The following is a 14,218-nucleotide window of genomic DNA, read 5'->3' as shown; positions in this document are numbered from 1 at the left end:
TTTCCATTAAAGCACACTGCTTTTTCTAAGCTGTAACCAGTATTTTTTCAAATTGTGGGTAGCTAATCATATTGACTAATAAATTCAATGAAGTAGGGACAACTAAAATGGGAGGGAAAAAGAGAATAGAAAAGTTCAGAGTACAGGATAAGCAGAGTTCTGTGATACTTGGTGTAATGTAAAATGTATTTCTTACCGTGGGTCATGGAAGAAAAGATAGTATGAAAGCCCCATACTAACCCAATGCCAAGTTCAAAATGAACATTTATTAAATGGAATTATAACACTTTCACTTTGTATATATTTTTGTTTACCTGAGCTGTCTCCTTCATTGGTGGTTACTGGAAAGCCTCGATCATATCATATTTAGTTTCTCAATTCCTTGCTAGTAGAGTGCTCATTATGAATTTGGTACACTTAATAAATGGGTGTCAAATTAAAACCTGTATAAATACATCAATAAATGAAGGCATTATACAGATCAATAAATATGGTTGCTAATGACTGCTGTTCTAGTGCCTTCCAGATTTCTTCCTCTTCAACAGCCAGACCCAACACTAAGTTGGTAGTTTCTAAAAACCCTGTCCCTGCCTGGAGTAAACAGTGAGGCCAAGAATTTGTACTCAAGGGGGGGGGGGGGGGGGGCAGAGGTGGGCTAGAAGGGGTCAATGGGGGGAAAAAGAGGGACATATGTAATACTTTCAACAATAAAGATTAAAACAATTTTTTTCGTAGCCCCACCGGCATGCTCAGTGGTTGAGCTTCCACCTGTGAACCAGGAGGTCACGGTTTGATTCCCAGTCAGGGCACATGCCCGGGTTGCGGGCTCAACCCCCAGGGTGGGGGCAGCTGATCAATGATTCTTTCTCATCATTGATGTTTCTGTTGCTCTCTCCTTTTCCCTTCCTCTCTGAAATCAATAAAAAAATATAAAAAAAAAAATTTGTACTCAGTAACTATCACTTGCCCTTAGTCAACATGGTGTCCTAAATGGCTTCAGGAGAGGCTTGGGCGGGGGAGAGGGGCGGAGGGGCATGGGGTGCAGAAGGGAAAAAACTAAAACTGTCGACCTTAGTAAAAATGGCTGCCGTTGGCTTCTCTCTATGAGAATGCGCATGCTTAAATCTGTCCCCGCCCCCCTCCGCGGCCCTGCTGCGCATGCGTCGCAGCGTAGAGGGCCAGCGCGGGAGGAATAAATTTCTCTGTGATTGGTTGGTGGGGGATTTCAAACTAGAGCCGGCGGCGCGGAGCTGCTCTGCCGTTGGGTGCGGCGCAGAGGGAAGCGGAAGGCGACCCAGGTGGGGCCCAGAGACCCGGCCAGGTGGGCTCTGGGGGCTGTGAGGAGAGGTCGGTGTGGCGCTGGATTTGCGGTAGGAGGGAGGGCGTCGGAAGTGGCGAGCCGTGGCCCCCGCCGGTGCCGGTGAGAGGGCGGCACCCACAGCCCCTGCACTGGGACTCCGGCCGGGCGGGAGCCGGAGCGGCCTGAAGGGGTGGCGGCTGGGGAGGCGGGGTAGACTTCGCTCCTGTGCCGCGCTCTGTAGACAGCCGAGGCGTCTTTTTGTCAAGGCGGTGGCTTGAACCAGGCCAGGGCCACCTCGAGGGTCTGGCTGCCCCCTAGATAAGAGTTTGGGAGTTTTGGGGGTGGCACCCCCATCCTTCCCGAGGGAGGGACCCTGGTGTGTGAGAGGCCGGGGCGCTGAGCGGGGAGAGCCTTCCCGAGGGCGGTCTAGGTAAGCCGGCCGCGCAGTGACTGCCGGCCCTGCCCACCGTGGTTCTTAGTCTCAGTGACCACAAGGCCGTACGGTTCTCTCTAGAGCAGCGGTTCTCAACCTGTGGGTCGCGACCCCTTTGGGGGTCGAACGACCCTTTCACAGGGGTCGCCTAAGACCATCGGAAAACACATATATAATTACATATTGTTTTTGTGATTAATCACTATGCTTTAATTATGTTCAGTTTGTAACAACGAAAATACATCCTGCATATCAGATATTTACATTACGATTCATAACAGTAGCAAAATTACAGTTATGAAGTAGCAACGAAAATAATTGTATGGTTGGGGGTCACCACCACATGAGGAACTGTATTAAAGGGTCGCGGCATTAGGAAGGTTGAGAACCACTACTCTATAGGATTTCATTCGTAGGCGGAAGGTGGGGTGGGTGGGAAGATAAGCCTTTTTTTTTTTTTTTTTTTTAAAGAAATGTCATTATCATTCTCTTTACTGAAAAGGCGCCTTTCCTATAGCTTAATAATTCAACAATAGGAAGTGCAAAATGTAAGTACAGGACAGTCTTACTTGGTTTTAAAGGGCTTGCAGTTTACTTGGGGGTGATAGAACCTAAACAGATAACTGAGTGGTGGATCTAGTAGGCTGGTACACTGTTCAAGGTAATGTGGGCACATTAATTAGTACAGCCCTTTTAGAAAATATTTTGGCAACATTTATCAAGAGCCACAAGAGGTTTTTACTCTCTGTTATAGTAATCCCATCCTTGGAAATCTAAGCAACACGGCCACCCGGAGAAAAGCACTGTCCATGGGATAGTCAAGTCATTTCTTCAATGAATATTTATTAATCATTTGCCAAGTGTCAGGTACTGTTCTGGACACCAGGGGCTCCGCCATGAACAAAACAGACAAAAATCTCTGCTTTCTTGGAACTTAAACTATTGGGGAGACAGACAATAAACCAAATAAATAAGTTAATATGTATGTTGTTAGATGGAGATAAGTGCTTTGGAGTAAAATAAAGCAGAAAAGTGTTGGAGTTTAAAAGCCTGCAGTTTAAAATAGGGTGGCTAGCCCTGGCTGTGTGGTTTAATTGGTTGGAGTGTCGTCCCAAACACCAGAAGGTTGTGGGTTTGATTCCTGGTCAGGGCACATACCTAGATTTCGGGTTCCATCCGTAGTTGTGCATACAGGAGACAACCATCAATATCAATTAAGCCCGGCTGCTTAACTGAGTGTTGACCTATGAACCAGGAACTCACCGTCAGATTCCTGGGCAGGGCACATGCCAGGATTGTGGGCGATCCCCAGTAGGGGGGAATGCAGGAGGCAGCCGATCAATAATTCTCACTCATCATTGATGATTCTCTCTCTCTCTCCCTTCCTCTCTCTGAAATCAATAAAAAACATATTTTTTTAAAAATCAGTTAAGAAAACATATCTTTGGGTAAGGAATAAAATAGGGTGGCTAGGAAAGACCTCACTGAGAAAATGATGTTTGAATAAACACTTGAAGGAGGTAAGGAAGTGACTGCAAGAAGTTCCAGGCAGATGTAACTGAAAACTGGAAATTACCTAAATGTCCAAAGAAGAGAACGGCTAAACAAATAATTGTTCATCAGCTTTTTGGAACATGATAGAAAAAAAGCAAAACACAAAATTATGTACAATCTGTGATTGTAATTTTTATGAAATAAATTTGAGCATAATGGGCAAAGATTAGATAAGGAGGTACATATAGTTATTTAGGGTGGTGAGGCTTTAGTTTCACTATTAAAAATTAAATTTTTTTGAACATAGAAAATTAACAATATGAGGCAGTGTTTTATATTTGCTAAATAAATATTGTAGATAAAGAAGAGATCATTTTGGACTGAAATGGTTAGGGAATGCTTTGGTGAATTTATAAGACTTATACTAGATGTTGAAGAATGGAGCACTTCATAAAGGGAATTCACAGAAGAAAAAAAGAACAATATATTGAACTGGTAATAATTTTCTGAAAAATAATTCAACTCGTCCCTTTCTTTGGTTTTCATTCATGTTGGCCCGAGGATGGTCTATTTACTCTTTGTGCAATTGATTTGCTCATAAAAACATTTGTTTTCAAGATATTCCTTCTGCCTGCCAGTTGTATAGAGGCTTTTTGAAAATATATATATTTTTTTATTGATTTCAGAGAGGAAAGGAGAGGGGGAGAGAGAGAGAGAAATATCAGTGATGAGAGAAAATCATTGATGGGCTGCCTCCTGCAGGCCCCCTACTGGGGATCGAGCCTGCAACCTGGGCATGTGCCCTGGCTGGGAATCGAATTGTGACCTCCTGGTTCATAGGTTGACACTCAACCACTGAGCTACACAGGCCGGGCTGTATAGAGGCTTTTGATATGGTGAAGCAGAAACGGGACATTTGGGGAAAAGAAATGCTTTCATATAAAAGGATTCTATAGTATTGAGACTCTTTTGGGGAATGGTTTTCCTTGGCAGCAGAGAACCTATATTGTTGATTTCTTGGGGATCTCCAGATTTAGTAATGTTTGTGAGAATGTTTTTCATTAAAACTCTTCCTGAAAAATTCAGGCAATCTCCCATTGCTTTGGCTTACAATATTTAACACCCTTGATGCATCTAAAACACATGATGTATAGGTCTCTTAATAATGTTATTTGTAGGGGGAGGAAGAAGAGGATAGAGCCTTTCCCCAGGATACGCTGCAGTAAAGATCTGTAGTAGTCTGTTATTCTGAAGGACAGACGATGTCTGTCTCTTGGCTGGGTGATTGAAATTAAATTGGGGACTCAAAGCAATCACATCAAGCTGAGACTCTTTCCCGGTGATGCACAATTGCTCCCTTAGGGATACTCACAGATTGGGAATCTGTAGCAATGACTTCTCCACCTCTGGGGCTTCTCATCAATAACAGCTGAGATTTTCTAGCACCTTTTTGCTTAAAGTGCTCTACAAACTGATTTCCTTGCTCCACACAGGGATCATTTCAGCTTTCCCAAAAGGCAGCCGCCTCTGTGGTGAAAAGTGACAGCTGTTTTACAGCTGCAAAGCAATGTACTACAATATGACATTGTTTTTGTTTCCTTTCACATTAGTGTATCTCCTAGCTATGGAACTAAATAATAAAAGGGGAGAAATAAAGAAGTACTCATAAGGGTAAAAATGTGACCCAGGAGGAAAATTAAAGCCATTTTCAATGGACATTGAATAGGATGAGTAATTTTTAACTTTTTGAGATACAATTTGGCTGCGATATCATAGTTACCTAGAACTGATGCAAAAAGATATTTAGTCCTCTATAAAAGTTTTTAATTCCTGAGAGTCACTTCTATAGAACTTTAGTAAAAATGAATGATGGTCCCCTAGTGTCTAAAGAAAAGAGAATTATATTTTCCTAGTGCTGTTTTTTTTTTATTTTTTATTATTATTATCCTAAATAAACCTATGTTAGAGGAAAAACTCTTATACAGCCCTAACCAGTTTGGCTCAGTGGATAGAGTGCCGGCCTGCAGACTCAAGGGTCCCAGGTTCAGTTCCGGTCAAGGGCATGTACCTTGGTTGTGGGCACATACCCAGTGAGGAGTGTGCAGGAGGCAGCTGATCGATGTTTCTCTCTCATCGATGTTTCTAACTCTCTATCCCTCTCCCTTTCTCTCTCTAAAAAAATCAATAAAATATATTTTTAAAAAAACCTCTTGTACACTATAAGCCTCATTTAGAACAGCTTGTTTAAAAATGAGCCTAGAACTGGTCAGATTTTGCTATCCCCCATTCTTCTTGGTCTGGGGTCCAGCTATGATTTTGTAATTACTGTTCTATAGTGTAAATAACTGTCAGACCAAAGCAAAAACAAAAATTTCATATGTACTATAATAATACCCTGTATTTTTATGATAAGGTTCAATTTATACATTTATACAACTTTTATTTATTTTTATTGATTTCAGAGAGAAAGGGAGAGGGAGAGGAGATAGAAACATCAATAATGAGAGAGAATCATTGATCAGCTGCCTCCTGCAGGCCTCCCATTGGGGATCCAGCCCGTAACCTGGGCATGTGCCCGGACCTCCTGGTTCATAGGCTGAGGCTCAACCATTGAGCCACACTGCCTGGGCTATACATTATAAAACTTTTAACAACATTAATTGATAATATTCTGTGAGGTAACTAGGACAAGTATTATTGTTCCTATTTATAGATATGTCTCAGAAATTAAGTGACTCACCCAAAGTTATACTACTGGTAAATAGAAGAACTAAGAATTTATCCCAGGGCTTTTCACTGCCCCCTTTTAACATAAAAAAAAAAAATCTATATTACACGTAGAATGGATGTTCTACGTTGATGTTCACGTAGAATGGAAATTCTTTTGACAATAGAGTGATGACTGGGTGTGTATGTATGTGTGTGTTCTCTGACTTTTGTCAAATATTTTTAAACTAGAGGCCCGGTGCACAAAAATTTGTGCACTCGGGGGGGGGGGTCCCTCAGCCCGGCCTGTGCCCTCTCGCAGTCTGGGACCCTTCAGGGAATGACCACCTGCTGGCTTAGGCCCGCTCCCTGAGGGATTGGGCCTAAGATGGCAATCAGACATCCCTCTGGCAGCCCGGCAGCCCTCGGGGGATGTCCACTTGCCAGCGGGGAGCAGGCCTAAACTGCAGTAGGACATCCTTAGCGCTACTGAGGAGGCAGGAGAGGTTCCCACCACCACCGTACTGGCAGCCATCAGCCTGGCTTGTGGCTGAGCAGAGCTCCTTCCATGTGAGAGCGCACTGACCACCAGGGGGCAGCTCCTGCATTGAGCGTCTGCTCCCTGGTGGTCAGTATGTGTCATAGTGACCAGTCATTCTCAGTCCTTCTGCTGTTAAGGTCAGTTTGCATATTACCCTTTTACTATATAGGATAGAGGCCTGGTGCACGGGTGGGGGCCAGTTGGTTTGCCCTGAAGGGTGTCCCAGATTAGGGTGGGGGTCCCGCTTGGGTGCCTGGCCAGCCTGGATGAGGGGATGATGGCTGTTTGCAGCTGGTCACACCCCCTTCAGGGTGGGGGTCCCCACTGGGGTGCCTGGCCAGTCTGGGTGAGGGGCTGAGGGCCGTTTTCAGGCTGGCAGGTGACTGAAGCTCCCAACCTCTCTTTTTTTTCTTTTTTTTTATTCTGGGATTTATTTACCTTCTATGGCTGTCACTGGAACTGAGAGCCGGCTTTAGCTCTGAGACCTCAGCTGCTGAAGGCAGGTATCTGGGTTTGTTTGGCTTCTATAATTGAAACACTGTTGCAGCTCCAGCTCCGAGGCCGGCTGGCTAAAAGCAGGTTTCTGGGGTTTGTTTAGCTTCTATAATTGCAACATTGTTTCTTAGAGTGCAGCTCAGAGGCCGGCAGCGGCAGGCAGGGAACCTTGGCTTCCTCCATCACTGGAGCAAGCAAGCTTCCTGTTTGCTTCAGCTGCCTGGCTGCCGGCCGCCATCTTGGTTGGCAGTTAATTTGCATATCACCCTGATTAGCCAATGGGAAGTGTGTCAGAGGTACGGTTAATTACCATGTTTGTCTATTATTAGATAGGATACTGAGTGTATGTACAGTAGTGCCAAATGTAAGGTTTCTGTTCTTGAATTTACAGTTTACCTGGGATGGGACATACATGCTAAAGTGCAAGGTATATGTGTCTGAGTGCCAATTAAGTAAAGCAGTGGGGGAAAGATCAGGTGAAGTGAGTGATGATGACCTGCATGTGATGAGGGGATGGTTATAATACACATGAGAGAAGAATGCACAGGTTTGGTGATTATACTTATAAGGAAGGAACTAACTTTAGGTGATTCTGAGATTTGGAACTGAGTGACTGGGAGAATGATAAAAATAAGGAATCAAAATTGGGAGTCAGTAGGATAGGGTAGGTCAGTGGATAGGGTAATTGATAATAAAGTCAAGCCTATACCGCATGGTACTGTACTGAATACTATAGGCAGTTGTAACACAATGGGAACTATTTGTATATCTAAACAGAAAAGTTACAGTAAAAGTGTGGTGTAAAAGATAAAAATGGTACACCCATATAGGGCACTTATCATGAATGGAGCTCGCAGAACTGGAAGTTGCTCTGGGTGAGTCAGTGAGTGGGTGAATGTGAGGGCTTAGGACATTACTATACACTACTGTAGACTTTATAAGCACGGGGCTACAGTAAATTTATAAATTTTTTTCTTCAATAATCTTAGCTTACTGTAATGTAACTTTTTTTTTTTTTACTTTATGTATATGAGGGTATAAGATTGAATAATATCTCAGAATCAAGCCCAACATCTGGGGCATCCCAAGCAAATTGATAGCTGCTGAATTGGCATTAGGAGAGAGGGTAGGGCTGGTGAGATAAATGAGTGAGTAGCCTGTAGAGATGTAATGATTAAAGTGGAATAGTTCGATACATTTAAGAGGTTGGAGGATTGAACTAAAGGAATGTCTGGTGTTGAGAGAGAAGAATAGAGAAAAATTCATAATCAAACTATTTGTAAAACTAGAATTCTAAATCTAGAGACTATGATAGTCTGACAGAGTTAGGGTTACCTCTGCTGTTTTACAATACAGTGGGGCCTTGACTTACAGTTTAATTCATTCCGTGACAGAGCTCGTAACTCAAATTACTCGTATGTCAAATCAAAAAGTGAACGAGTGAGACACGTGATGCTGGGCTGATGTTGTGGCGTTCACTGTGACGTTCGCTGCGCCAACTAGCGGTGGGGTATCTGAAGCTGGCTCGTAACCCGAATTTTAGCTCACAACTTAAAGCAAAAAAGCGGCCGAGAGACGCCTCGTATCTCGAAAAACTCGTTAGTCAGGACACTCGTAAGTCAAGGCCCCACTGTACAGCACTGGAAGTACAGTTAAACAACTATTTCCTAGGCCAGTGGTCAGCAAACTCATTAGTCAACAGAGCCAAATATCAACAGTACAACAATTGAAATTTCTTTTGAGAGCCAAATTTTTTAAACTTAAACTATATAGGTAGGTACATTGTTATTAACTTAATTAGGGTACTCCTAAGCGGGCCTTTGCTAAAAACGTCCTCAATCTGATTGAGGTGCGTTTGCTGAGGTCGACCCCTTCCAACTCTCCCATCCTCAACTCGTGCATGAATCGGCGCGCCTCCCCCGCGCTGCGTATCCCCGGCCCGCCTGCACCATGTCTCACGTCTCCCGTTGCCGACCGACCAACACCCCCCACTTCTTCTAACACCACTTCTTCAAAATAGACTCGCCCAGGCCGAAAACCAACTTCTGCGTCTGGGCCACAAAGTTTCAGTCGCACTGTACGTGTGCGCCCGCACGTGGTATTTTGTGGAAGAGCCACACTCAAGGGGCCAAAGAGCCGCATGTGACTTGTGAGCCGCGGTTTGCCAACCACTGTACCTAGGCACTAGGCATCGTATTAGGAGAACAGTGTAGACTTTCTCCTAATGAGTAGTTTTATGAGATAACAGTTTCTATGATGAGGAGATGTCCCCAGGTAGGTTCTCTGTGTCCTTAGAGACTTTTCAGGAATTAGGTTGTGTTTTCAAGAGAGTACCTCCTCTAAACCCTTGCTCTAGGAAGTGATATGCATTAAAAAAAAACATAGGAAAGAAGAATAATGGACTAGAGGAACTTGAGAAAATGTGAGGATTTCTTATAAAGGAGCAAAAGATCAGGTTATTGTATTGTCATTTAAGACATAAAAACTTACTGAAAAAAAATTTTTTTAACAACCAGTTTTTAGTACCCTAGTTGAACTGTGAAATACTCCTTTTTTGCATTCTTGGTCAGTTTTCCTAGGTGCTGAGCTTATAGTCCCAGAATATACAGATGAATGCTGAAATGATAGAAATCAATATCCCATATTAAAAGTGATCAGTATCTTCCGTTTTTACAGGGAGCCAAAGGAAATCATTTGAGTAGGGTCCTGAATGCCCTATTCTTGCTTCTTTCCCGTAGCATTTGAATGTATTTGCCTGTTTTGTCATATTGTTAAATCCTTGGGCTTCTCCATGACTTCCGATATCTTCCTGCCAGTTTCAATGCTATTATTTTAGTTTTGTTCTTAGTTTAGAGAAAGATCTTTGTAATAAATTTGTTGGTCTGGTTGCTTAGCAGCTAGCTGTGATCATGTAGCTTGGAACAGATACATTGCCATTTGAAAATCTTGGTTTCCAGCCCTAGTTCAGGTATATATTGCATCCAAGCTTGGAATTGAAAGCTTTTTTGCTATTAGAGCAATCATCATACAAAGTACAAATGAATAATTCTGTAGCATTTAATAGAAAATATCTTTATATATTCTTTTGTTCTTTGTGGTTTTCTTTTTCTTTCTTGCCCTCATAGCATATGGCATAATCTTATAAACATTATAAAATCACTAAACCTTCATAAAGGAGTTCTTCAAATTTTATTTAGAGTATGAAATAAGGACCTGGACTAGAATGTTGAAGGGGTAATTAGATGAAACATAATAATCCTTTAATGGTATTTCTTAAGACGTTCAGCTTTTATATGAATTTTGATTTTTTTTATTTTCTTGATTGTTTATGTAATATCTAGTTGATGTCTTTCTGGACTGTTAAATGAAGAGCTTATTTTCTCAAAGTGTTCCCAGTTAAAGTCTATTTGGAGCAGAACTGCTAGTAAGGACACCATTCTAATGTAATATCAGCAGGTCTTTGGGGGAAATACCAAGCCTGAAATTCACCATACTGAACACAGTAGCAAATGATTTTTCCTTTGCCCTTCTAACTGTGAAGGTGGTGTATTGTCTCCTTGATGCTAGAATGTGGTATAACATAAGCCTTTGCCTATACTTAGTATAAATTTATTAGACATAGTCCCTGCACGCAGTCCAGCAGAGAGCCCTGCATTACAGAAATAATTCTTGTGCTGCTGAGCTGGCGATTTCCCCACTTAATCACTTGTGTGACGTCATCTGTGCTGTTGGTAGGAAATATGCTGACCATGTCCTGCGTTTTAAAAGGCAGATGCAACAGGGGTACTAGCTAAAAATGAAATTAAAAATAAACCTTTAAGTTATCTTGAGGGTCTTAAGTGTCCAGAAGGATTAAAGTGGTAGAAGTGTTATTAATCAATATGCTTGACTAAGAACCACATTTTGTATTTGGTCACCTAGTAATCAACGGACATGCTTGTCCCTAATTGCTTTCCTCTCAGCTCTGTGGTGATTGCAGAGTGGAGGAAAAGCAGTAGGCAGGAAGAGGGTATTATAATCAGAGGTCTGAAATGCTGTTCTTATTTTCAAATGAGTATTAAACATTCCAACTTTGTTTTTATAATAAGGATTACACAAATTGTTGACTTGTGATTCTTATAATGGTAGCTACAAATAGAAGAGACCAGATGTTAGTCACTGATGACTGTACTGGATTGCGACTGAATCTTTTGTCTGGGGGAAAAGGCAGGACCCCTAATGTATATTTGATTTCTTGGCAGAAAGATGGAGACTACGATGCTGAATTTGCGGAATCTGTTTGAGCAGCTTGTACGCCGGGTGGAGATTCTCAGTGAAGGAAATGAACTCCGTAAGTCATTCTGAGTTGGCCTGTGTGAAGAGAGAAAGCATTTCAGACTTGGGTTTTCTACAGAGCTGAACAGTACATTCCAATCTGAAACTTGTTTTTTATTTGGGTTTCCTAAAAAGAAAGTGATGGTCACTTATCCATGGTTAAAGCTTAGTGGACACTTATTCTAAATGGTCACTTTTTCTGTAGTTCTTAAATGGGTTTTATCCAGACTTTTTTTCTACTAAGTAGTTGCCAGTTTCATTTTTGTACCATGAACTGGGCAAAATCTGAATTTTCAAGGATGTTGCTTTTTTTCTTTAGAGAGTAATTGTCTACATTTTTTATCCTGGGCTTTCCCTGTGTTCTAAAGAACATTTTCAATTGAAGAAGAGAAAAATGTTACAACCTTTTTGGAGTAATTATTCATCTGCTTTTACCTACTTCATGTATTTGATGTTTAGTAATAAAGGATTGAGATTGGGTAGAGAGCTAGGGAAAAAAAGGAGGTGGTAATAAAACAGTCATCTGTGAAGCAGATTAGTGAGAAAGGAAGGTGGGGCTGGTAGCACAGACTTAAGTGATCTGGAAATATGCTATACCAGCTTCTCTTTGTGTTGCCATCCTCTCCTATTTCAGATTTTTATTGATACTTAATTTAGTAAGTGTTGCTCTTAAGTCAGCCTCATTGCTAAAAAGTAATGTAGCCCTGACCGGTTTGGCTCAGTGATAGAGCGTCGGCCTGTGGACTGAAGGGTCCTGGGTTCGATTCCGGTCAAGGGCATGTACCTTGGTTGCAGGTATGTCCCCAGTAGGGAGTGTGCAGGAGGCAGCTGATCGATGTTTCTCTCTCATCGATGTTTCTAACTCTCCCTCTCCCTTCCTCTCTGTAAAAAAAAATAATAATAAGTAAAAAAATAAAATAAAATAAAAATATATATAAAGTAATGTAAGAACTATGTCTTAAACTTAAAAAAAATCCCTACTGTATTTAGTAATGGCATCTTGCTTATGCCATTCAATATTTCCTTCAATTTGATTGATGTTTTTAATAGCTCTTATCCACTTACAGGCCTTTCAAAACAACATTCTATTTTCTCTCTCTAATAGCTGTTACATGACCCTATCATCTGGTACCAGCTCAGTAACCATGATGGCATACTAATTAGGCTTCTTTTTGAGATCACATCATCTCAGAAGATAGATAACTTTGGAGTCTAGTGGGGAGGAGTATTGAATAGACCTTAAAATTCAGGTTCATTCAGCAAATATTTAGTGAGAACCTATCACAACCTCTAGCACATGTTGAGTTGAGGGAAAGGGGTGACTAAATGGCTTAATGGAGAAAAGTAGGGTTTGAGTTGAGCCTTATATGTAGGGTAGGATCCCAACAGACAGAGATGAAATAGGGCATTTAGGGTCAGGGGAACAGCTTGAATGGAGGCAAGAGGGTGTGGGGTTGGTGGGAATAGGAGTAAGGTGCAGTAACATACTCAGAGCTGTACTTTTGGAAGATTACCCTGGCAGAGGTGGAGGCTGGGAGAATGATAAGACATGGTTGCCATTGCTCAGGAAAGCCAACGGGAGTCCTAACTGGGATGGTGTGAAGATGGAAATAAGGGGAAATGGGTAGAAGAGATTGTGAGAATAAGATCTCTAGGAGGAGGCAGCTGGTAGATGTGGGGGCAGAGAGAGGAATCTGAGGTTTGAAGTCTCAATAACTATGCTGACTTTTAATAGTTATTTCTGTGTCTCTTTATCTGTAAAATATGAATTTAAATGTCTGTCTTTGTGGGAGTTCTGTGAAGATTGGGATAAAATGAGATACTAGTTGTGAAAATACTTTGGAAGTAGTTATACCAAGAATATACAAGGTATTTATTTTTACAGATACCCTTATTTTATAAGCAAATTTATACCTTCCCATTGATTTATGTTATAAAAAAGAGGTATGTTTTGTCTCCCTCTTAAATCCCTAACTTGGAATGTTGACTCTTGAGGAACTGAAGTGGCTCAGTGTTTTCTAGACTGTAGAATCTCTTTTCTTCAACCACCCTAGTCTCTGTCCTTTTCTTTGACACTAGGAATTCCTCCCATGCCCAGGCATCCCAACTCTTTATTCTTGAGTTTCATCATAACTTCATTCTTCTTTCTCCTTATTGTGTAGTCTTTTTTTTTTAAAGCTAAGTCCAAGGTTATTGAAAGATCAGAGTGAAGGTTAATATTCAGATAAAATGACTTTAATGGCCTAAGTATTTTGTTATCTTTGTTTTCCCCAGTCACCATGATTTTTATCTTTATTTTATTATGAATTGCCTGAATTCTTTTTTAAAAAAAAATATTTATTGATTTCAGAGAAGAAGGGAGAAGGAGAGAGAGAAACATCAATGATGAGAGAGAATCATTGATTGGCTGCCTCCAGCATGCCCCACACTGGGGTTTGAGCTCACAACCCAGGCATGTGCTCTGACGGGGAATCGAACGGTTACCCCCTGGTTCATAGGTTGATGCTCAACCACTGAGCCACACCAGCTGGGCTGCCTGAATTTTTTGATATTGTTGGTGTGTAAATTAGGAATAAACATAACAGTATTTATTAGGTGCCTATTGTATTCCAGTACCATACTAGGTTTGTGCTATGCTATACAGTAGGCGATACTGAAGTGTATGTGATGTGGTACCTGTCTTCAAGAAGATTATGGTATTTAAGTTTCAGAGACAGGATTCTTTCTCATGAAACGAAGACAGTACAAGTATCAGAATATATGCTTGTGGGAAGTCGAGAAAAATTTAATGTGGAGCAAACAAATTAGGAAAGAGCAGATGGGACTAGAAAAATGGGTACATAAAGAAGAATAGGTAGGGCATTTCATTTGGAGTGCATAGCTTGATCACAAATGAGAAGGCAGAAAGGAGCATGGGTCTGTTCTGAGGGCAGGG

At 41.5% G+C, this 14,218-nt stretch overlaps 1 protein-coding gene across 9 annotated transcripts in view; it reads left to right on the top strand.

Annotated features, from left to right (window-relative positions):
- The first annotated feature begins 1,234 nt into the window (after nucleotides 1-1,234).
- Nucleotides 1,235-14,218, top strand: part of RACGAP1 (Rac GTPase activating protein 1) — a 31,716-nt gene continuing 18,732 nt past the window's right edge. Inside the window, exons 1-2 of one of the 9 annotated variants that reach the window (XM_006091541.3) lie at nucleotides 1,235-1,298; nucleotides 11,211-11,299. In XM_006091541.3, the coding sequence (XP_006091603.1) occupies nucleotides 11,215-11,299 (85 nt within the window). In that variant the 5' untranslated portion in view covers nucleotides 1,235-1,298; nucleotides 11,211-11,214. The other 8 variants (XM_014458226.2, XM_014458227.2, XM_023756344.1 and 5 more) reach the window with 8 other exon arrangements.

Source organism: Myotis lucifugus, unplaced genomic scaffold (genome assembly GCF_000147115.1).
Source record: "Myotis lucifugus unplaced genomic scaffold, Myoluc2.0 scaffold_91, whole genome shotgun sequence".
In the NCBI taxonomy this organism is placed as follows: Eukaryota; Metazoa; Chordata; class Mammalia; order Chiroptera; family Vespertilionidae; genus Myotis; species Myotis lucifugus.
The sequence above is the reverse complement of the archived record's forward strand: the minus strand, read 5'-3'. Positions and strand labels throughout refer to the sequence as shown.